Raw genomic sequence first — 24,298 nt, forward strand, 5'->3', positions numbered from 1 at the left:
CAAAAGTGAACTTCAATCACCAGAAATACACATCTCTCACCCCTCAGTGGGATGACCGAGAATCGAACTCGCGGCCACTGAGAGCTAAAAGCGCCATTAGCCGAAACTCTGAGATTTATGACCTTTACGGCACCGATAACCGGATTTTGGCCCCAATAACCGGTTAAATGCGTCTCTCTTAAGTATGTATCGACGCCAATAACCAGAACTCGGTGCATTATGGTGGCGAAAATCGACAATTTTATGGGGCTAGACACGTGCCATAAAACCGTGTCGCCATTAACCAAGTCTGCCTGTAAGCCTCCGAGAAGAATGGAAAATGTAAAACTTAGCCCAATAGGGTATTAACTCAGTGTCAGCATCAAAGGCAGTAATGGCCTTAAGAAACATTGCCTGAAGGGTTACATCCCCTAAAAAGGCATTCAGCAATGTTCATAAATGGAAGTCTGGAAAGACTGTGCAGTACAAAAGTACACAACAGATATAAATATAACACAGCTAATAAAAACTATGAAAATACTACTCTGTACCTAAAAGAGAGCACTCAAAGTAAAAAAATATGTAGTTAATCATTCAAAGTAACAAAGCTGTGGCTATTAACCTACAAACTGGAGGGTGCAAACAAAATTTGATTCACATAACGCTACATAACTTGTGTGAGTGAACCGATAGTGATAAGGAAATGAACGACTGATTGACCTAAAGTTGTGTGTGTAAAAATTACAAATGAAGGCAAGTAATAGCAAATCATATTTAGAGCATAACACATCAGTTCCTAGAACCCAGCACCATTCATTTGCTCCAGAGTCAAAAATGAAGAATGGAATGATGTCTCGTGGGGAAACTGAACCTGATCAGAAGCACAATGGCGTCTCCTATCGAGCCATATCCAATTGGGTTGGCTATGAACCATCTCCATGGAATAAAGCCGATTCACAGATTTGATTTGTAAGAAAGTTCAATGCTAAGTGTAAGTTGCTAAAGTCTGTATTGGGGCCTTATGGTTGCTCTGAAGCTTCCCTCATACCAATATGGGCAATTTATAGGGTTGATTTAAAACTTTTCATTTTTTTTTTTTCAATATAAACATATTGGGTAATACCTGCTTATCTGAGGCATTGGTTAACAGTGTTTCCGTTTTATGAAGAGCTTGGTAATGACATTGTTAACAAGATTTTTGACAGCAGTAAGCAGTTTACTAGCGTCAGTAGGCAGTTTTCGGCATCTGTAAGCAATTTTTGGGGACAGTAAACTGCTAGTCGGTGCTTACGGCATCATAAATGCCATTTACTACCATAACTATTTTGATGTTACAGTTAACCCTTAAACGCCGAAGCAGTACTTTAAAAATCGTCTCCCATATGCCAACGGCGTTCGCGAGTGAGCGCCGTAGCGGTATTTTAAAAATAGTCTCCCGTATGCTGACGGCGTTCGCGAGTGAGCGCCAAAGCAGAAATTTTTTTTTTTTCAAAAAATCACAGCGCGCTTAGTTTTCAAGATTAAGAGTTCATTTTTAGCTCATTTTTTTGTCATTGCCTGAAGTTTAGTATGCAACCATCAGAAATTAAAAAAATATCATTATCATATATAAATATTGAGATGTATGACAGTGCGAAAAAAATTTCATATATAATTGTATACAAATCGCGCTGAGCAAAATGGTTAAAGCTAACAAGTTCATTTTTTTTCCGTTGTATTGTACACTAAATTGCAATCATTTTGGTATATAACACATTGTAAAACGATCAAGGCAACACAGAAAAAATATTATCACAAAATGATGCATGAATTCGTAACGCACGGACAAAAAAAAAAAAAAAAAAAAAAAAAAAGTTTTCAAAAATTCACCATAAATCGAAATACTGTGCTAGACTTCCCGTTTGTTGCAAAATGAAGGTAATTGATTGAATATTACTAGACTGTAAGTGTTGTACATTACAATTTCAGTTTTCGACCATTTCGGTTGAGTTAAAAGTTGACCGGAGGACGATTTTTTTTCTATTTATCGTTATTTACATGAAAATATTTCAAAACTGATAAAAGCTACAAACATAGGTTGTTTTTTGTTGTATTCTACATGAAATTATGCACATTTTCATATATAAAACTTTATGTAACGGCTAATTTAAAATGGTGCAAACATTACCACAATCGGACGAAAAAATTTGATTTTTTCGGAAGTTACTGCACGGACGCAAGGAAAAAGTTTATTTCATAAATTCACCATAAATCGAACTATTGGGTTAGAGACTTAAGGAAAAAAATTTTTATTTTTCATAAATTCACCATAAATCGAAATATTGTGCTAGACACTTCCAATTTGTTGCAAAAGAAAGGTAGTAAATGATTGAATATTACTAGAATGCAAGAGTTTTAGCTTACAATTGTGTTTTTAGACCATTTCGGTAGTCAAAATTGACCGAAGGTTAAAATTTTGGTACCATTATTTATATGAAAATATTTCAAAACTGATAAAAGCTACAACCATGGGTTATTTTTTGTTGTATTCTACATGAAATTGCACACATTTCATATATAATGGCTAATTTGAAATGGTGCAAACATTACGACAATCGGACGAAAAAATATTTTTTCATAAGTGTTACCGCGCGGACATAAGGAAAAAGTTTTTTTCATAAATTCACCATAAATCGAAATAATTGTGCTAGAGACTTTCAATTTGTTGCAAAATGAAGGTAAATGATTGAATATTACTAGAATATAAGAGTTTTCGCTTGCAATTGCATTTTTTTACCATTTCGGTAGAGTCAAAGTTGACCGAAGTTGAAATTTTGGCACTGATCGTTATAAGAAAAAAGCTACAACCATGAGTTGTTTTTTGTTGTATTCTACATGAAATTGCGCACATTTTCATATATAATACTCCATGTAAGGGCTAATAAGAAATGGTGCAAAAATTATGTCAAAGTGACGAAATAATTTCTGAGATGTGTTGCTGATGCTTTTTAGTGCGAGGAGAAAGAAATTCGTGCTTGCGTGCCTTGGTAACGATTGTAAACAAAACAACGCCTTGATCCGTGAGCTCCCAGCATCCCCCAAGGCGCATGATTCAAAAGTTTTTGCCTAGTAGGCCTATAACTATTTATCCGCGAATTTTTAAAACTTTTTTATATCGACGTATATACGTCCAATCGGCACCCAACAGACAATATATATCAACGTTTAATACGTCCAATCGGCGTTAGAGAGTTAATGATTTTCAGTTATTAGCACTTGGTTAGAAACAGAACCCCTTTCGTTAAAAGGGGAACTGCCAGAAATATTCTCCCTCTCAATTTCTACATTAAGTGAGGATGAAGCAGACAATGTCAACAAAAGGGACAGTGCAAGCTCAGGATTTCCTGAACTTGGCCAATCAAACTCCAGCAAGTTCACAGACATAAATTAATAAATGAATAACTGGTTTGTATAGAAAAAATGTGTTGTAAAAAAAGTAAAATCAGTGTATACTAAATATCTTTCCAATTACACAGTATTTGTTAACATCCCCCATTCCCAATTACATCAGGAAATGATGTAACCTCTGGTCCTAGGAAAACCTTTGTGCCACATTAGAACAAATTAATTTTTATTTCTCACAGAGTTAGGACACTAACAATGAGATAGCCCCAGCCATATTTAATTCAAAAAGTTATTTAGCTTGCAGGAGATATAATAAACACTATGAATCTTCTAAGACCTGCATTGCATAATACTTGTAAAAAAAAAAAAAAAAAAAAACAATTACTGTTCATCACCATGTATTGTTCAAAACGTGTCATTCTACACCCTGACCAGAGAATCTTGATTCACTAAGTGTTAGCAACCAAGGTGCATACTCCTTAATTGAATGAATGCAAACTTACTCAAGTAAGTTAAAAATACTCAAGGTTGATCAGCTCTTTACAGCAGTTGTGCATTTGCTTCAGATGGAAAAGCAATCAGTCACATACATTTTAATATTACTAAAAGCAATCAGTCACATACATTTTAATATTACTCTATCTTATCACAGCTGCACTAATTTAATTGAATCTTGTAAGTATCCGTAGTGAGGAACAGCAAATTTTCAAATGCAATTGTGGCTAGTTCTTCAACTAAAAAAAATAAAAATCTTTAACTAAAAATAAAAATCATCCTAAAATCGGGGCCAGTGAACAACCACAAATCGTCAACTTTCACAAAAAAAAAAAAAATTAATAAATAAAAATAAAAAACCAAAAGAAAACAGCATTTGTTTATTAGATACAGGCAGTCCCAGGGTTACGACAGGGGTTCCTTTCTTGAGACATGTCGTAAGCTGAAAATCGTCATAAGCTGGAACATCATAAAAAATCCTAAGAAAACCTCACTTTTAATGCTTTGGGTGCATTAAAAACTATGTAAACTGCATTCTTATTGCATTTTTTATTAAAAAAAAAAAAAAAACAAACACACACGCCAAATATTAATTATTGTGCATTTTTGGTGTCATATTTTTTCTGTGATGAATATAATTGACAAGGGCCTTAACCTCGGAATGTCATAAGCCGAACCCGTCGTAACCCGGGGGACTGCCTGTACAGAGTATGAAATTAGTAGTGCTATTTATCAATAGTTGAAAAAAATAAAATAAAAAAAGTTGAAAGAAACCTATAAATGGAAGAGGACCACCCTGTTGGGAAACTTTTTTTTTTTTTTTTTTGGAGGAACTGACACAAAGGTATACAACGTCCACAATCGTAATTCCCAATGTACTGACCCACCATTCTCCATAGAGGCTGCGCATTGAGTAGTTTACCCTAATGTACAGTCAGCCATCGAACAATTGGTGTAGTTTCTTAATTCATTGTTCATTATGGAAATATTGCCATATGCAGGTGCCAGATTAGTATTTACTTATCAACAACTAAAATTTCCTTTCTAATATGTTGTACTTGAAATAAATTAAACTAGAATTGAGTATATTTAATGTATTAAGCATTATATTTTGTATGTATATAAAAATATACCCATAGTTCCATGAATTCTAACTTATTCACAAGTAAGGCTTCATGGCATTAATGGCATATGCACCTGGAAGTTGGCTTTGTCGCTGAAGTCATGACCCAAAGTATCGTACTGTACTGGGTATCATCAGTTTGTCAACTACAGCCGATAAATACTACAATAAGCATGCCAATATTCTCTAATAGCAAAGTGTAGTAAGCCTAATTTTGTCCTTTAATCATTAAAAAAATTTGCATAATGCATTTAGTAGGCCTAAATTTGACTTTTGATTTTAACACCTGCACTAAATGTCTCTTGCTGTGCAGGGGACGTTTCTTGGACCGACAAATGACAAGTTGACATTCAATTTCCGCTCACATCACAACATCGAAAACAAGTAAGGTCACATGGTTCATACTGTTGATAGCATTTTGAGAGTTTCCAATGTCTTCTGTAAAATTTAACAAATGGAATCATTCAACTACCATCAGCTTTATACTGAATAATAATAATATAAGGACTATGTTTATGTGATACTACTAGTGATAGACATCCCTTATCTACTTGTAATGAATGTCAGTGGTTTCCAGTTATTAGTGTCAATACAGACCTAATAGTGGCAACATTAACCGGTCATCGGCACTGATGAGTCAAAAATTGCATATTTTCTCTTATCATCAAGTGGCCGGAACAGAACAACCACCCCCCCCCCCCCCCCCCCTTACCCAGGAACTCTGTACCTATACAACCAGGAACTGTCTGTATCTTTACATAAACATGAATCATTATTGATAGACTGACCTGCCACTTTACGTACAAAACAGCTACATCGTGCAGTCTGTCCCGTCGTTTCGATCGGCAGGACTAAATATGTTTAAACATGTGCTTTGGCACTGGCAATAACCTCACAAAACAAACCAAACCCTACCCTAACCAAGATTATCTCGTCCCGACCTAACCTAACCTAACCGCCTCCAACCTAACCTTACTTTGGGTGCTGTGCCTTACCTGGCTGGGGAGCTTTGCATCCCTAGATACTCCAATATCATTACCCAGTGACTAAAGATGTTGGGTGCATGTGCTCCTGCATTGGCTATGATCTATTCAAACAAACCAATAACCTGAACTACAAAATCATGTCCTGTCCTGACCTGATCTGATCCAACCTAACCTTAACTTTAATTAGGGTGCCATGCCCTGACCTGGGCCCGAAACCCTCATAAATTGCGGCTTTCCGCCCACAAGGGTACCAGCTTCGGTTTCTTTTGGAGGGATCAGTAGTTCATGTAAATCGGAACTACTTGACCCAAGTCCCGGTCTTATCATTTTCAGCCGGGAAAGTAAATCAGACTGAGGATGTAAGGCAGTTTTTGAGCAAAGTGCCCAAAATGGACACAGAACAGGTTCTACATATCACTAATGAGTTAAATTCGTCGGCAGACACTATGTTAGTGAAAAAAAAAAAAAAAAAAAAAAAAACCTTAGAAAAATATCTTAAAAAAAAAAAAAATTCTTTTCAGAACTGAAATTAGCATCCCCTAAAAGAATATTTGTAAGTTAAACAGAATTACACAATTTCCAATCCTATTTGCATACAATACTAGGTTTTGAAAAAACATATAATGCTCAGATGCCAGCCTAAATTTTTTTTTTTTGCAAAAGTATGTTTTGTTAAAGGGAAGACAATGGAATGTGCATTGCAATCATTGCATCTGCACCCCCTGCCACTCCCCCTCCCTTCCCAACTAGGGTATGGGGGACTCAAAATAAGTCCTACAACTACAGGAGTACTAGTGATACTTAAGTTTGACTGCAAGCCTGAAAAAATTAAGTGGCAACAGAGTCAAGGTAAAAAAGTTGAAAGGTGGATATACAACGTTCCCCGTATTCGCAGGGGATAGGTACCAGACTGCTCCCCCCCCCCCCCCCACAAGAATAGCTGGACCCCACAAATAGTTGAAACCCTCATGATAAAAACACTTAAAACTGCCTATTTTCTTAGGTCAAACTCAAGAAAAAAAAACCCTAAAAATGTTTATACCAGGTAAAACTCAAGAAAATAATGAAATTGAAAAAACCACAATTTGTGGAAATTTCTCATAGAAAAAAACCACGAAAAAGAGAATTTTCCGTGAATAATGGGGGTATATGTTCGAGAAAAATCCGCGAATATGCGAGTCTACGAATCCAGAAGGCTTACTGTAGCTAAGGGCCTTTAGTAATGCCTACAGTGCATCACTGAGATGCAATGATGGCATGCCCCCAACAGAGGTTAGTGGAGAGGACTCGGTGAATGCAAGAATCAGTTGCTGACAAAGTATACATCACTATCCTCTCTAACACAATTTAAAGGCTTCTTATATAAACTCCATTCCCCTCTTCTTCCTACTGCTTCTTGACGTCTCATCAGACGCATTAATGATTATTAACCCTTAAAAACCAGGCTAAAAAAAGCATATGCAGCACCTATGGCTGAGGAAACTTTGAGGTCGACAAATTAAAGAGGAACATATATCAATGGAAAGGGAGAGATATGCATTTAAAATAACATATCACACATCAAAACAGATAAAAACTAAAATGTAAGAAATTTTGAATTTAGTATTTGTTGTAAAGTATTTACGTAAATTTATTGAGATTGAAGATGCAGGAACTTTTATGGATTACACACCTTTCCTAATACTTCTTTGAAATGTTCTTTGCAAAATTACAATTATAACTGACATACTATCATAAAGATATGAATTAAACCCAATAGCAATCCCTGTTGATCTTATGTATTATATATATATATATATATATATATATATATATATATATATATATATATATATTTATATATATATATATATATATATATATATATATATATATATATATATATATATATATATATATATATATATATATATATATATAGACCAGTCATAGGAGAGAGAGAGAGAGAGAGAGAGAGAGAGAGAGAGAGAGAGAGAGAGAGAGAGAGAGAGAGAGAGAGGAGAGAGATAGAGGAGAAGGGGAGTACATGTTTCCTTGAAGTAAAGATTACAACTAACTAATGAGCCACCTAATTGCTGTTCTGAGCCAGTCTCAATCTAAAAGTTGCCATTACTGAATATATGCGTATTAGAAGTATTGGAATCTCTTTCCCGTCAGATTCCTCTAAATCAATGGCGTGTAACATCAATGCTCACCACTGTATTTTCATGCAATTTTCATGACTAAAATGCATTTTTTTGTGATAAAACTTATAATACTCGGGTATAACCGTTCTTAGTTTTTTTTCTGTTTAACTATATCACTAGATTTTAGTGATTCGTAGGGGGGTTGTAGTATGCATCCCCCACAAATGCAGGGTTTGACTTTACAAAAATGCCTTGTAGTGCAAATTTATATTTCTCTTTTTTCAATTCCTTGAAATTACTTGAACATTGACAGTGTCACCCCTTTAACATGATGCCTTATTTCCACAGACAGGGAAATCCCAGTTTCATTGGACTCATACTGGTAAAGATTACAGAATCTTCTAATGTAGGTACATGCCTTTCCCCGATTACCGCTTCCCAATGCTTCAATTTCAACTCTGCTACAGTAATCATCATTTTGCCCGAAAAATCTTGTGCCACTCTTAGTGTTTGCATTGGAGTTCACTTTAAATGTAATTACTTTTAGTTTTCCCCAGCTATGGAGTATTATTATTATTATTATTATTAATAGGGCTTAGTTTTTTCCAGACCTCCGAGTCTTAAGTAGACTAGCTATGAAGTAACTTGACAAGTGATATTATTGCAACAATTTGGTTGCTAGCATATGACACCAATTCCCTCAGGGAATGTAAGTATTGTACTTTTCACTAATATCTTCAAACAATTAACATTATCTTTTTGTTCAGTAACACAAACTTGGTTGATTTACTAGGCCAGGCCATTATTGCATTACTTATTGTGTTCATACTTATAATGTCTTTTGTTATTAAAATTTCCTAAAACAAACTTCTCTAAGTAAATGCCAGTTCATTATTATAGGATTTATCTTTTAGGTTCACCTGTCCCATTTACTGACCAGTTACTAATGACTTATTTCCCCTCAGGCGATTCTATCAAGTTCATCATTATATTTTAATTTTAGTGGACACCGACACCACATTCAATATATTGTTATATTTATTCCATGCGGCTTGGCAGGACCAAAAGTGTTGTTCAAGGCAAACTTTATATCAGGCACAAATTGCCACATGATCATTGGTACTCAAACAAGATTCCTTCAGGATCTTTTCAACTGCTGTCCTACATTATATAAAAGGTATCTGATGAGTAGTATCATGTAAAATTCCTCAACCTTTGCCAAATTTTGGTACAGATCAATCAGTTGAATATAAAAATGGAAGTATGTATCACCCTGCCATGGTAACTTAACACAACTGGGTTTATACTCCCAAGTGCTCATAACAGAAGTGCTCTACCTGTCTCCTTATCCCAGGTTGACACCTTCCTTTGCTGCTTGTCTTCACTCGAAGCACTGACATCTGTCCTGTCTCCTCTTGTAACTGGAGGAGTCCATACCAAGTCTTGCTAGGATGACCTCTGCTTCTCTAGCAAGACATGACAACTTAGATAAGCTTCCAAGTAGGATTTTTCAGTGATGCAGTCACATTTATGATCTTCACTTGGATATACAATCAGCAAGTGATGCTTCTGATCAAAATGAGCCTCTTGAATCCCATTATCTGCAGACAACCATATATCCAGCAAAAACAAACCAACACTTAAAATGTTGAGCTAGTAGCTACAAAAGACAATATCGCCATTTCCAAGGCTTAAAACCATCCCAACCCACAAGCATGGTAGTTGTTGCTCTCCCTCTCCCATGTTTCCTTCAACCATGACTGTGCTATGCCTGCTGAGTTTCATCCTCATCACAGTCCAGTACTATTTTGAAGTAACAGTCCAAATGAGACATCCATACTAAATCATAAGGGCAAAGGGGCTTGCAGTTGAAAGTGCATAGACATCTGCCACTTCAGAACTTGGGTAACAAACAAGATCACATAGGAAGCAATAATTGCAAACAAGGGAAATTCCCCAGTTGGGACATTTGACTTTTCTCAGTGTAAAAGGGATATTCCCCAGAGAGCACGTTTGACTATTGTCAGTGTATATTAAGAGAAAATACATAAACTATTCTCCTCATCTGAGCAACTACGATACACTGACAAGCTTTGGTACCTGATGGTAGATCAAGCCACATAGCATTATAGCCCATCTCTACTACTTTGGTATATTATTCAAATATCATGCCTCCCTTGGCAAACTATAAAAGGAACAGATTGCTGTCCTCATCCATTTGTCTTCAAATTTCCCTACTGGAAACAAATGAAGCAACAAACTGGGACTCCATGAACCAAAAACAGACACAAAACAGTGCTTTCAATAAACCCAGAACACCAAACACCAACCCCCTCCCAACAAAAAATGCCAAAGTTTGAAAATATCAGTGTGTTTAAGATTCACTTCAAGTGACTGCTGAAAATCTCGGAGTCTTACAAGATAGAACTTGGATGGGGCTTCAGAGGCAGAAGTAAGACCAGAAAAGGGGCTTTGATTTTCCAATGGTGATATGTATTGCAGCCTTCTAAGGCATCAAAAGAAGAGAAAGTAGAATTACAACTGTCCCCTGGGACCCTCACATCTGTTGCCTCTATATGTGCCAGTGGAAATTTGGCAAAATTTAAGGTAGCCCTTTGCATGCCCACTAACCTTCAAGTGGGATGGCCTGGCATCAATTTCTCAAACAGAAGTAAACTTGTTGGAAAACAAGTTGATGTCTAGGACTACACAAGCTGCTGCCTTAATATGGGCAGTTCACCAAACTCAATGCTTCTGGAACCAAGACAATTTCAATGCAGATGCCCTCAACTTGAAACAAAGACAACCAGAGCCAAAATCAGTTCTACCTAACAGTTCTAAACAACAGACTTTCACCACAAAAATTGGCTATGGATCTTCCACTAATTTTGTTACCCTCCAAAGGGGCCTTCTTTCCAGAGACTAGAAATTTGGAGGTTAATACAGCAGAGAAATGGGTTTACATACTACAATTAACTGTCCACCACAAAGTACAGTAATAGACATGCAGTTCATTTTAACAATCCTTATTCCTTGTAAAGTTCACTACCTCAGTTTTCAGGAAGTTTTATGCTCATGTTCAAATTGTGATCTTTCTGTACTTGTTTACAGAACAGGATAATGTAAGCCTCGCTTCTTTTTCTTTATTTAGCTTTACTAATGTTATTTTTCTTTTTATGGTTGCAGTTTGCATGAAGTTAAAATAATACAAGAATAATAATATCAAACAGTACATTAAGGACTCATTATAAATCTCAACCTTATAAGGAAAGAGAAAGGCAGGGAGGAGGGAAAAAAAAAAAGCGGCACTACAATAAATAAAAAAATAAAAGTGGACCACTAACTAACACTAAGAAACAAGACAACCAAAAAAAAAAACTTTTAACTAAGCCTGAACATACTTTTCACAAATCCTAACTAAAATCTTAAAATCCTAATCTAACTTTTGCAATAACTACACAATTACTTCACTTGGTTCAGGCAGAAGAAAAGAAAAATCAAATCTGAAGCTGTCAAATACATATAAGAGGAGGAAAACATCTTGGCTTATTACCCACTTGCAAAGTATCACATGTCAACAATTTTACAACAAATAAGTGCAACATTCACAATAACACCTGAAACCACTTCTAAAACATACAGCAGGCTTAATCATGCACATAACACCTGCAAAATACCATGAACATCTTCAGATGGTAGTTAAAACTGGTAAAAGAGATCAAATAAAATTTTCAGCTCAAACAACTGTTCCCCCTAATGATTAACATCACAAATTACATAAAATGAACACAATTCAAATTTTTTATCTCGACATAAGTTTTCACCTACTGGGACAGTACCTGAGGGGGGGGAAAAAATAAAGGCAATAGACTTAACTAATGAACCGTAAATGAAAACCACCTTAACATTAGCTGCACTAGCAGCTCATCAAACCCCATACAGCTTACACCATGTCATCCATTTTTGCGCTGCATACAAATGAACTGGCTCCCTGATGTTGAGACCTGTCCTTTCCAAACTTTTCCACACTATCTAACTAAAAGTGTTGGACACAATTACTTGCACTTCTTATATGTAAAATCTCCCACTAAAAAACTACATACTATTGCAAGCAATTGATCACCAAACATCCACTCCCTCCTTAAAAGTATATACTACTCATGAAAAACCTATTTAAGGCACAAATTTCTAAGGAATTTTGCCAATAAGGTTATCTAGTATAGCCTGTTAATAACAAATGCACTGACTCACATAATACCTTTTTCTTAGATGCATTTCTCATCTATCATGTTATTTAGAGTATAATTAGAGTATAATACCACCAAAAACTGTAAATATACACAACACTTATTTTTGGGCAATGGAAATTAGTACAATAAATTACTGAAGGACTACAGACAACAAAAGCATCCAAATAATCAATTAAAGGAGGACAGAAGTAACAGACAGAAGTAACTATTCAGTTACTTCTGACCTCCTTTCCTCATCTGTCATGTTACAAGAAACTGTGCACTTTTCACTTGCCTATTACATTACACTTTTTCAATAAGAGCAAGCCAAAGGGGTTAACCATAATCAGCCTCTCGTCCTTTAAATCATTCCTCAACCGCATACTACACAAAACAGTTTCCACCTTTTGGTGTTTCATGTACATTCAATATCCCAACTCTATCTAAATAAACTTGAATTAGATAAACAATACTTTAACATACTCCAAGCTTCCTTCCAATCTTTAGCATCAACTGAAAATTACTTTACTGCCCCATCTCTTATTTCGATTTACTCATAATCATATTTACTTGCCTCTTGCAAAACACTTTAAAAGCTTCTATTTAATAGCAGAGCCCTCTGTCCTAAAAGGAGTTCCCCTTATGGTCCCTATTAGTTTCCGCAGTTTCTTTACACTGTCTCCACCCTATTAGTTTCTGCAGTTTCTCAACAGTCTCCAATCAATATTTTGCCAGCTGCATAAATAAGCCATTTCATACGCACACACAATTCATATCTCATCTTATTTTCCCATATTTCAGTACCTAACCTAGTAAGTACATACTCTCGACTTATAGGATAACTCCATCACAAAAGATATCGAACAGTCAAGGAGAAAGCACACCACACATCCTTGCCTCCTAAGCCCATATTTAAACCAAACCACTCATACTCTGGCTCACATCCATCAAACCAGGCTTTTATTGTTCTCAAAAATCTGACTGCCAAACTGCCTCTCTATCAATTCTACCACAAGCCTTTTTTCTCTGTACATACATGGAAGTGTCATTTTACTCTTCAACTTTTTAAATAGCTTTTATAAATTAACACTTGATCCACCTCTCCATCTTCATCAATGCAACCCAACCTATTTCTGTATTCAATGCTTCTCATTATCATTATTATCAGTTTGACTAGATCTCTGAATCAAAACAGACTCTAGGGCTGGCCTCCAATATGTCTTGAATAGTAACCAACTTGAATTTCAACAAACTAGATTTCTTTAAAAATTTGATAAATGGATACCCAAAAGTGACTTGACACTATTTGGACATTCACATAAAAATGTCCAAGTACTACTGACCTACATACAGGGCTTGGGTCATGTGGGTCATAGTATTCATTTAATATTCATGGGTTCAATGGATGTGACCTATTTGAAAACAGCAGGTTTCCTTTAAAATGCCATTTTTGGTTTCTAGAATGACAATCCAATGACTGTCATGGGGTTATGAGATGTTTACCTTTTCAGTAATGTGTATATAGGCCTTTGGAAGTTTTCTCTGTTACAAAGCCATAGCTGAGATCAGCAAAACTTTACATTGTACAGCATGTGAGATAAATATCTATGCTTTGATACTCACTCAGCTATCATTATAAGAAAAATTCCTGGTACTTTACTATTGTATGCTCATACAAGGCAAGAATCATAGAACAAAATCATCTAAAAGACACATACACATGCAATAACTGATTTCAAAGGTTGCATTTGGATATGTGATAACTGACTCCAAGCTTTTAATCTGGAAATATTGGTACAGCTATAGTTATTTTTTTCCATCACCTTCATTTCCTTTTACGCCACCAAGGGATGGGATTTTATGTATTTAGCACTTTAGGTTGTAACAAAACCCCTCCTTTATTGTGCAAGAGAATTCTGGTACAACAGTTTTCAAGGGCTTTCACTAGACCCATAACAGTTGCAACTTAAGCTGTTTTATCAGATCTTATTTCCTCTTCATGCCCATATAGGAAGGTTCCCGGGAAATTCTAATATTGACGCCATATTCAAGTGTAATGGAAGCCTCCCTCATTTGTTACACAACAGAATTTTAGGGACCGAGTCCCAAGATCCTTCTGTCACCTGTCTTACTCCTGGACCTTTCCTAGGTAGTAACCCCCAACAAATTTTGGGGGTTGTTATCTAGGACTAATATTTCTTTATGATATTTAGTCCTTTGTTTATGCTTTTATGGTAATCCCATTGAGCTTGTACTACACATGCAACAAGGTGGATACATAGCAGGTTAAAATCCTTGGGGGTCACTATCTAGGAAAGATCCTTACTTGTTAATAACACGCCTACCAGACACCATTCTCAATATTATCAACACTGTTATGGGCCTACCACCTTCATCTCTTCATGATTCACTTCTGCCCCTCTTTATTATGCAATCAACAAACCCTCAAAGTAACCACAACCACATTTTCCATTTGTACCTTTATGCCAGTACTACTCACTCACTCACTCAATAACCTGTCTTTCACTATACTCAGTTTTTTCCATCTGTCCACCTGCCTGTGGTGTTTGCATATGGTAACAGTGCATACCGGGCGTTACACAGTTACATTCAGCTTACATTCGACAATAACAACAATATCTTATTTCGAATATTAATGGTGTAATTCGCATACAGTAAATTGTTAAAACACTTTTCAGTTGCAAATATACACCCAGATACCCTTTTATTTACCTAAAACTTAAACATAGCGTAACTATCTAAAGCCCGGGACACAGTGTTACCATACGCAAATACCACAGGCGGGTGGACAGATGGAAAAAAACAGAGTATAGTTGCTTCCTTGTTGAACAACTGATTTGCTACTAGTCCATGTTAATCTTACTAAACCAATCCCCAAAAATACATTCTTTTTAACTATTCACAATCTGTCCTTATTCTTCAGTTCCTCAATTTCTGCTTTTCCTTTCTACCCTCATAAACCTCACACATTCCACCATAACTCACTCTTATTACAACCTCCTAATTATATAAGTAAATCACTTTCATTGCAACCTTCTAAATATAAAAGTAAATAAACAATAAACCAGAGTATATGCATCTGGAAATCACCCTTTTCATATCCTATCTTGGCACTTGAATAGCTTCTCAATTTTCAACTGGAACACTTACTAAGAAACAGGTAAAACCCACAAAAACTTTCTTTAGTTTTTGAATGGAATGACAGTTAGGTTGATCAGAATTGTAAAAGGTAGTAGTACAGAATAGAACAAAAGAAGAGAGATTCACTGAATACTCACAGGTGGCAATGAATTGAGAGGGGTGGATGGGACGGTGGGCTGTGCAGTAGAGCCCGGCACTGCTGCTGTAGTTGTAGGAGGGGTGTTAACCCTCATGGGCAATGGCAACTGAGAAGACCCTACGTGAGTGGCTGTTAGCGGCGAGGAAAGGGAGTTCGACACGGCGGGCGAGCTGGTCGTACCCGACACGCCTCCTATGCTAACTGTATTAAACACGGCTGGTGCAGGTACCGCTGGAGACGGAGTAGGAGCAGTCACAGCTGTAACAGGTGCAGGTACAGACCTCGGTTTGGTTCCCGGCACAGTCGGCGTCCGTCCTTTTCTCCCTTTACCACCTTTGCTTGTGGCATCTTCAACCTCAATTTCATCTTTAGGCATGGCTGCCACTTTGGTTAAAAATATTTTTTCTAAGGTCTGTGCCATTAAAACGACATCCTCACCTGGTTTATTATACACATAACAATTAGTAAACATAGTATTAAAGTCTTGCACACACTCCTTTGCACTCCAGTAGTACTTATTTTCGAGACGTTTCTTGATCGTGCCAAGGTCCATGGGATGTTTTATGATTTTATGGTAATCTGGCAAATTCAACTTGACCGCATCCACTGGCTGGTGGAACGGCCAAGCAAACTGATGTTTCCAAACAGTCTTCATTACTTGTTTTAGAATATATTGTAACTGATTTGTTACTCGCCCAGGTCTATGGGGTGGGGGAGAAAATGGAGGTTGCACTATCCCATTCACAGGGTCGATAACAGGTTCTTCCCTCGGTGGAGGTTCAACGTTCCCTCCCACCTTAGGGGGAGAGTCCACCTGCATTCCTCCTCCATTCGTCTCCTCCATAGTTATATCCCTGGAAAGAAAATCAAAACAAAAATGACCAAGCAAAATCCTTGCCAATTTATAGTATACATTCAAGAAACTTTGAACCTAAGCCTAATTTGCTCCAAAAATGGTTACCTTTTTGAGCAGAAAAAACAAAAACACACTTAAAACACCACTGCCAAAAACTCTAAGCTTATCAAAATTGGTTACCACATGCATGGGCAACCTACAGCCTGTGGGATACATTTAGCCTGGGACTTTCCGATGGATGGACCTCAATTGTTTTTAATTTATATATTAAGTTAAAGTCTTACTTTGTAAAAATATCAAAAGTATTATATTCTGTAACACATTACAACCATTATGATTCAGTAATTACTAGCTCTTACTTACGCCACTTCAATATACTAATTAGAAATTAAAAAATATATTGTACGTATATTATGACCACCTCACTTGATGCATATATATTTTACTAACATATCATACAGCCTGAGGTCAATTGGAAAAATAAATGTAAACCCCAACTACCAAAAAGGCTGCCCCTGCCTGGGTTACACAGTGGAAACACCAACATAGTTAGATGTATAAAAATTGACCATGAACTCAATGAGCACCTGTACATCCAGCTCTGCAATACACCCAAATAGCAGTTTGGGAGGCGGGTGGGGAGGTCCAAGGACCCACACTATTGAGAAACGTAGTTTTCCTCCAAGCCCAAAACCAATGAAGTCGCTGAAAAATGATAGTTTCCACGACTGACCACGTTCAGTCTGTCATTCAAGATAATTGCCGAGAATGGGCAAATAACTGAAAAGCCCATTTTATTTCTCCTGTATAGGTCATCACTTCCACAACCACTCAATAAATCAGATCATAATCTACAACATAGCTGAAACTAGAGTACTCCATCAACTATGCACTGATAAGAGGACAAGTGTGGTTGAAGGTAAAGTGAACTGAAACTAATCTAAGATAAACTACCAGTTATGATCTGGAAGTGGGTATGCCATGTGCAGTACTACTATGTATTAGGAAATGTATAACTTAAATATTGACAAAAACTTTCACATTGCCTTACTCCTTTCTACTGAATTTGAAATGGGTTTACGTATCAAATATACAACGTATGGAAGTACTGTACAGTATACAGTTTGTATTTCTAGCCTCAATACCCTCGAGCTGAACCCTGCTGATGACTGTTAACCGTTACCATGTAGGTTATTTGGTGGACAGTAAGTCAAGATCAGGCAATGAACCTTGTGAACCCACACTCAGTTTAATGTCTAAGAATAAATAAAATAAAAAAAGTGATGAGCTAACTTTTCACTACACATCCAAATGTGACACACAGTCAAAATGAAAGGTTTCAAAATAATGTGTGCACGGAGTTACCAATTTTCAATCCCAAATAAGGGAAAAATAAAAAAGGATTAGAGGAAGTGCAGAACCCTCTAACAGAATGCCAAACCTTACTTTTATAAAATAGCATCGTGTAACTATCACTTGCTTTGACTTGTGGACTATGTTGTGGGAAGATTGAGCAATAGACCAGGGAAGATTGAGCAATGTGATGTCTAGCAAGCTAAACAGTACACTGAAATATTAAATGTTTTGGATATACAATGCAGGAGCAATCAGTCAGTAAGGTAGTCAATACAGCAGCAGCAAGCCAGACTAGTAAAAAATAGCCTCGGATATCATGGAGAAAAAAAAAAAAAAAAAAAGTATATTAGGCTGAATGTGCACTAACCCAGAGAGCCAGATAACTCATTCGATATAAAATGAAAATGCAAATAAAAAAAAATTGATTATACAGTACAAGCACTACACATTAAATTTGTCTATCCAAACTTTATCAGCAGCAGGTTACACCACCATGAAAACTGTTTCCATTTTACAGCATAAGCAATAAACTGTCTGGTACTAAGCAATGCCACACTGACATCTTGACAGACTATGGATGACAACACAGCAAAATGAGCATCAAGAACTAAAGTACAAAGTCAAAAGCACAGGAACGGAAACAATGTGGAATCAACGTGAACGACAGTTCAGTTACGGAACTCGCCAAATAAGCAGTTAAAATGTAAAGATCAACAATAAGGATTGCTTACAGTCAAAAATGACATGAGTTCTCATCTACTCAGAATCATCCAGTACTGCTGCTACCAGAGCATATCACTATATTACCCAATGGCCTCTAAGGAAAGTAATGACATAAGAGAGGTCACACTCAAAACTCATTACTTGGGGGGGGGGGGGGGGGGAAGTGGGTCATTATAGCTATACTTTGCTTTTAAAAAAAACAAAAGCACCTCAAAATTATTTTTTTAACAGAATTAAGTCATTATAACTATAGCTTGTTTTCAAATAAAACAAATACCTTAAAAATATTCCACAATTTTTGTCTTTTGAACACAGGTACCTTCACATTAGGACCACTATTGCAGACTTCCATAATCAAGGAAATACATATAAAAAATGGGTTTCTACTTGTACCCTACAGCCAACAAGGGTAATACGTATGCATTATATCTCTATAGGACATAACCTATGGGCTTACACACAAACCTCAAGCCCACAGGGGTACCATTTCTTTGAGCAATAAACTATTGTTCTATACAAAAAACCTCAAGAAAACAAGAGCATCATCTCTATGAGCAATAACTATGGTTTTACACTAAAAACCTCAGGCCAACAAGTGCAACATCTCTAAGGACAACCACCAAATACTCTATGCAAACCACTTCAAAAGAGTCCAGTCAATATCCTTACTATCACCTGGACAGACACGAACAAGTCATAAGTGAAAGACGGTAAAAACTACCTTCACCACAGGGGTCAATGTAAACAGTGAAATTTTGGAAACCATGAGGCATTCTACATACTGGTGGTATCTTTGCCACCGACCAAAAATACCTGGGACAGTGCATCAGAACTTGCTTCCTTGTTAGCAACCAACGACAGCTCTTGTTTAGGCACAGTACTATCACTCGTGTAAAAAAAATGTGTATATATATATATATTATATATATATATATATAGATCTAAAGATATTGGCAGTTCTCATTTTTCAACACCAAGGAGTGTACCAACAGGATGACACTGCTACGGCAAAACTAGACAATGCTTACCAAGTATCCATCTTCCACCATGATCCAATTCTATAATTCAGTCTGTGGGAGACAATGTTTACCAATCCTAATTTCCTCAAATTACCATTGTTACCTACTTTTAATATTACCATAAACTGTGGCATTATTGGCCAGGATTCCTAACCTTGCTTCAACAAAGATTTTTGGGGTTGTTACCATCTGTACATTACTCATAATTGACACTTGACTCTTCCCCTACTTCTAATGCTTGTCTTCAGAAGGCACCAAATGTAGCCATCCTTCTTCAGTCATACAGAAGTCCAGCACCCCTGTGTATCTCTTCTCATATATATAAAAAGATTAAATATTACTGTTTGTGGTCGTTTTCATTTGCACTGGGTTTCCCACAGACCCTAACACTGCTGTAGTCTTTCAGTATAGAATGTCAGACTGCACTTCAGAAATCTGTACATGTCAAATATTTTAGATATATAATCATCACCTATTCTACAGTACTGCGGAGGCCTTACCCAACACATTTTTGTGCTGCAAAACATGAAAGCTAAGAAATGATTTAAGCTTTCTTTTCCTATCGTAACAATTACCTTTGTTTACATCACTTATTTCTGCAGTTTTTCCCCCTTAAATATGGGTATTCCATCTTTTACAAGGATGCTTAGCTAGATAATAGCTTTCTCTAAATGTCTTATATAGAATAAAATTGATAGACAGCACTACATGGAAGAGCCATACAAATAGGTCTTGGTTAAAGTACAAAACTGAACATTTGGCCTCTTTCCTAGGAATCACAGCCTGCTTAAAAAGCAAATTAAAATGAAATTTCAATAAGGGTGAATCAAAGCCCAACCTATTCTAAGGTGGATGGATGGTACCATGACCTTACCTGCCAAGGAAGGGGTCTTTGACCCCCAAGAACAAAGCAAAAGGATGTCTTCTAAGTATATGCATGAATACCAAGCCTTCTCTTTATCCTGCAGCATACGGTATAATCATAACCTATCTGGCCATAAGACTTGTGTTGGGTTTGAATTTTTTGCAGCCTGTTACAACATTGATGGCAGTAAGAGGTCTGGGGTTAACCAGTGTCAATTTCTTCACCTTGGAAACTCATTCAACTTTAGAATTAATTCTGTATATGGAGATATGACTAACATGAATTCTCCCATTACTTGGTGGTTCATTTTATCATCTAGCTACTCAAACCATGAGTATATTAAACTTTGATTACTGCTGACACTAGCAGTCAAGTCTGCTACATTTCAACTGCAGCTTAACTGTTTTGTCTGGCAAGGACTCAATGAAATGAAGAAATTAGCATAAGACTAGGATTTTACATTGGAAAATATCTTCTTAGATATGCATTTGTGCTTTGCAGAAAAAAAAAACAGCTATACTACATAGAAAATTAAAAGATGAAAATTAATTCAAATTAAATGGGACTATCTGTCTCTTGGCAGAAAAATGCTATTAAACTACTAACTTAATATCTGCTTGAGATATTAACACCATAGTAGAAGAATATGCATCATAAATGTTATGAAATATTTAGGATGATTGATTAAAAAAAAAAAAAATTGCGGGACATGTATGATAGCCACCTGGCCCTTGGTAAGAGTAGCCAATAAATAAAAAATAATAATTTTGTGCTTCTAAATTTTGCATAGTAGGCTACAGCTACTGTGTGCACTGCCAAGCAATATCGCAACTTTTGGGGGGGAAACGAAAACCCATGAGGGATCATGTAGTTAACTCGTCCATATTACTGATTTTCTCACAATCACAGTTATGCAATGAAAAAGGTTGAATAAAAGATGAAAAAGGCTGAATAAAAGATAAATAAGGCAAACTTGATTTATTACCATTGTTCTTACATGATCAATTGAACAGTACTCAAAGCCTACAGCTGAGTGACATTTTCTTCCATCTTATGCTTAACATGTTTCATCAATATACAGACTACACAATTATTAAGGATTAGTTTTTCTCCTCTTATTTCTCTTTTGTCATCCTTTATAAACTGGGCAAATAAACAGCAGCAATTTCTATCCAATTGGAAAAACTCAACATGTCAAGCTATCTCCAATCTATGAAATCGCTGCTGCTGCTGCTGCCGCCAACACATAAACAAATACGGATGATGTAAACGCATCAATACAAGTTGTCATTGCAGAATACAGAAATGGACTACTAAACCATTGATGACTGCTGTACTAAATTAACTGTTCTAATTTATGGACGAGTTAACTTGAGGATCATTAAAAATTACATAAACTGAAGAATTAACCAATGCTAAACTGAAAGATTTGGCTAAAATGGAAAATTTGATACAGTTCCACCATAGTTAACGAGACTGAGATCGCAACAATGAACATTTAACTATCACAAAATAGCACAGTACTCAATTTCAAAGCCACTGTCAATGCTAAGATGGCAAAAATTGCTGAATAAAACTTAACCTCCCCTATTTAGACAATTAACGACCAGCTTCATACAATAAATGAAGCAAACAATTCCAAAAAAGAATGCCACGTCCCAGAAAGAAAATAGGAGTAGCATAACAGAATACCAAATCTTAACTAGTCAAGATCGTGAACGCCCGATCAGTCGTGTGAAGCGTCCATTTCACACGAGCAAAAGGAACGTTCGACGATGAGGGTTAGCCTACACCCAAAGATTAGTACAGTCAGCCCTACTTCAATAAAGCCCCGCTATCTCTTTGTACAAACAAATACAGCGATTCGGCCAAATTCCTGTAGCAATTCGGAAGATACAACAGTAATTGGGCCTTCCATCGTGAGACATATAAACAAAAGCAGGTATACTCATTCATACATAATAACAGACAGCTAATTTGGAGTCGTGCCTTAAAAAAAAAAATTGCAATACATGTCTAAACAATCTCAGGACAACAATCACAACCAACCAACAACAACAGGGACCAAGTTAGGTTAAGCCTTTTTAAACCCTGACCTGACCCAAGGGACACCAGGTCACCCTTCAACAAGGACAAGAAACAAAATTAAAACAACCCCCCCCCCCCAAAAAAAAACGAGATGAAATCGCCCCCCTCAAAACCAAAACATCTCAAAAACAAGAATCGAAATTTGAAAAAACGACTCGAAAACAACGACCCCACGACACGGTAACGGTCTTCCACGTCCCGGCGTCGTCCTCTTTGGCTAACCTGGGGAAGACATCCTGACTAAGCCTAACGGAAACACCTCCCCCCCCCCCACACGCTCATTCAAAATTCCGCCTGCCACCCATCTACGCCCACGTACCTTACCTAGCTTGCAGGGGAAAGAGGCGGCCGAGGGCGACCGGCGATGCTTGCAAAGCCTTAAAGGAAAAGCCGATGGTGCCTGAGTGGGGCTACGTGCTTGGGAGTTGCATTCAAATTCTGCAATGACCGAGTCGCGCAGTTGCATCACTCTCCCGCCTGCAGCTTGGGCCTAGCCAGGTGGAATTGAAGGGAGCAAGGGCGTGAGGAAAGGGCGGCGGGACTGAGGGGCGTGAAAGGGACGAGGGAGAGAGAGGCGAAGGAAATGCGAGTCATAATAACAAACCTAGAGAGCAGCGAGTCGGTCGGCCTGCGGGTTGGCGGTTGTGTGGCGTCCTTCGGCTTCCCGCCCCGATTTCACATAATTCAGGCGAAATTCCTCCTCACAACATACAACACCACAACCTCTGATCTTTCAAGCACACTACGACGACAGAACCCGACGCAAAGGCATCCCGCTCACGGCGCAATCACCACAAAACGCGAACGGTTCCGTCCCTGGCGTCAGCCATCACTGCTTGGGTTTCAAAATGGCGGGACAGGGGAGAGACGACCATCAGCAGAGGCGCCGGGAGCCGCGCACAGGCAGGACGCCTTCCAACACCGCTCCCTGCACAAGCTGTCTGTCCTCTCTCCTTTTCCTCCTGAACTTCACTTGCCCGTCGCACAGACTCTCCCTTTTCCTTCACTTCCCATGCGAATAAAACAACCTCCACAAACCGAGCCCTTGGGAGGGCGCCCGCTTCACGACGAAGGAACAACCCCCAGGAACTTTTCAACATAAACAATCTGACAGAATATGGCCGAAGCGACCTCTCCGAACAGCCTCGGAACCCACGCTCATTTGTCTCGCGGGTTTTTCAATTTATTTAGCATAGAAGAGAACGAATAATGTTCTAATACCCTCTGTTGACGGGCGTTGGTGTGTGATGGAAGGAATGGTGGGCTGGATGACCACTGCCCTCCATGATTGTGGGTGATAGATACAGGGCGGTGACGCAGCGCTCGCAATGGCAGCTCCTCCACACCCCCGCCGCCGTCGCCACACCATCTCTACTAACGACTACTCGCGAGCTGATTGGCGGAGCCTGGTCACATGACCCACGCTACCCCTCTCACACATCTCACAATCACTGCTACAGTCATTTTTATTGTTCACAATTTCTACGGCTAGTTCTCAACAAAGTTGAAACGGTCATTTAACATAGAGTGTGAGACGCGAAATAAGACAGAGCCGCCTGTCGGAATGCAATGTTCATCGGCGTCTTTCCAACAGAGACTCACGCACAACCGTCTCACTATATCATGGCGGACGACCAAAGTGTGACGTCACGCACACAGCCTGTTCCAATAATGTGCGCGCCGAGAGAGCGGTTCTCCATTCATTTCTTTTCTTATGACGTTTTTTCCTCGCTCGTGATTCGCGTACGATTTTTAGCAAGAATTCGTA

The 24,298-nt window shown here is 37.6% G+C and overlaps 1 protein-coding gene across 4 annotated transcripts in view; it reads right to left on the minus strand.

The window, feature by feature from the left end:
* Positions 1-24,168, minus strand: part of LOC135217171 (bromodomain testis-specific protein-like) — a 193,883-nt gene extending 169,715 nt beyond the window's left edge. The window contains exons 1-2 of one of the 4 annotated variants that reach the window (XM_064252894.1): positions 23,752-24,168; positions 15,622-16,477 (exon numbers count right to left, since the gene is read on the minus strand). In XM_064252894.1, coding sequence (XP_064108964.1) covers positions 15,622-16,477; positions 23,752-23,816 — 921 coding nt within the window. In that variant the 5' untranslated portion in view covers positions 23,817-24,168. Of the gene's footprint in view, positions 1-15,621; positions 16,478-23,134 lie in introns of all 4 variants that reach the window. The other 3 variants (XM_064252892.1, XM_064252890.1, XM_064252893.1) reach the window with 3 other exon arrangements.
* Positions 24,169-24,298: the final 130 nt, after the last annotated feature.

Source organism: Macrobrachium nipponense, chromosome 7 (assembly GCF_015104395.2).
Source record: "Macrobrachium nipponense isolate FS-2020 chromosome 7, ASM1510439v2, whole genome shotgun sequence".
Taxonomy (NCBI): Eukaryota; Metazoa; Arthropoda; class Malacostraca; order Decapoda; family Palaemonidae; genus Macrobrachium; species Macrobrachium nipponense.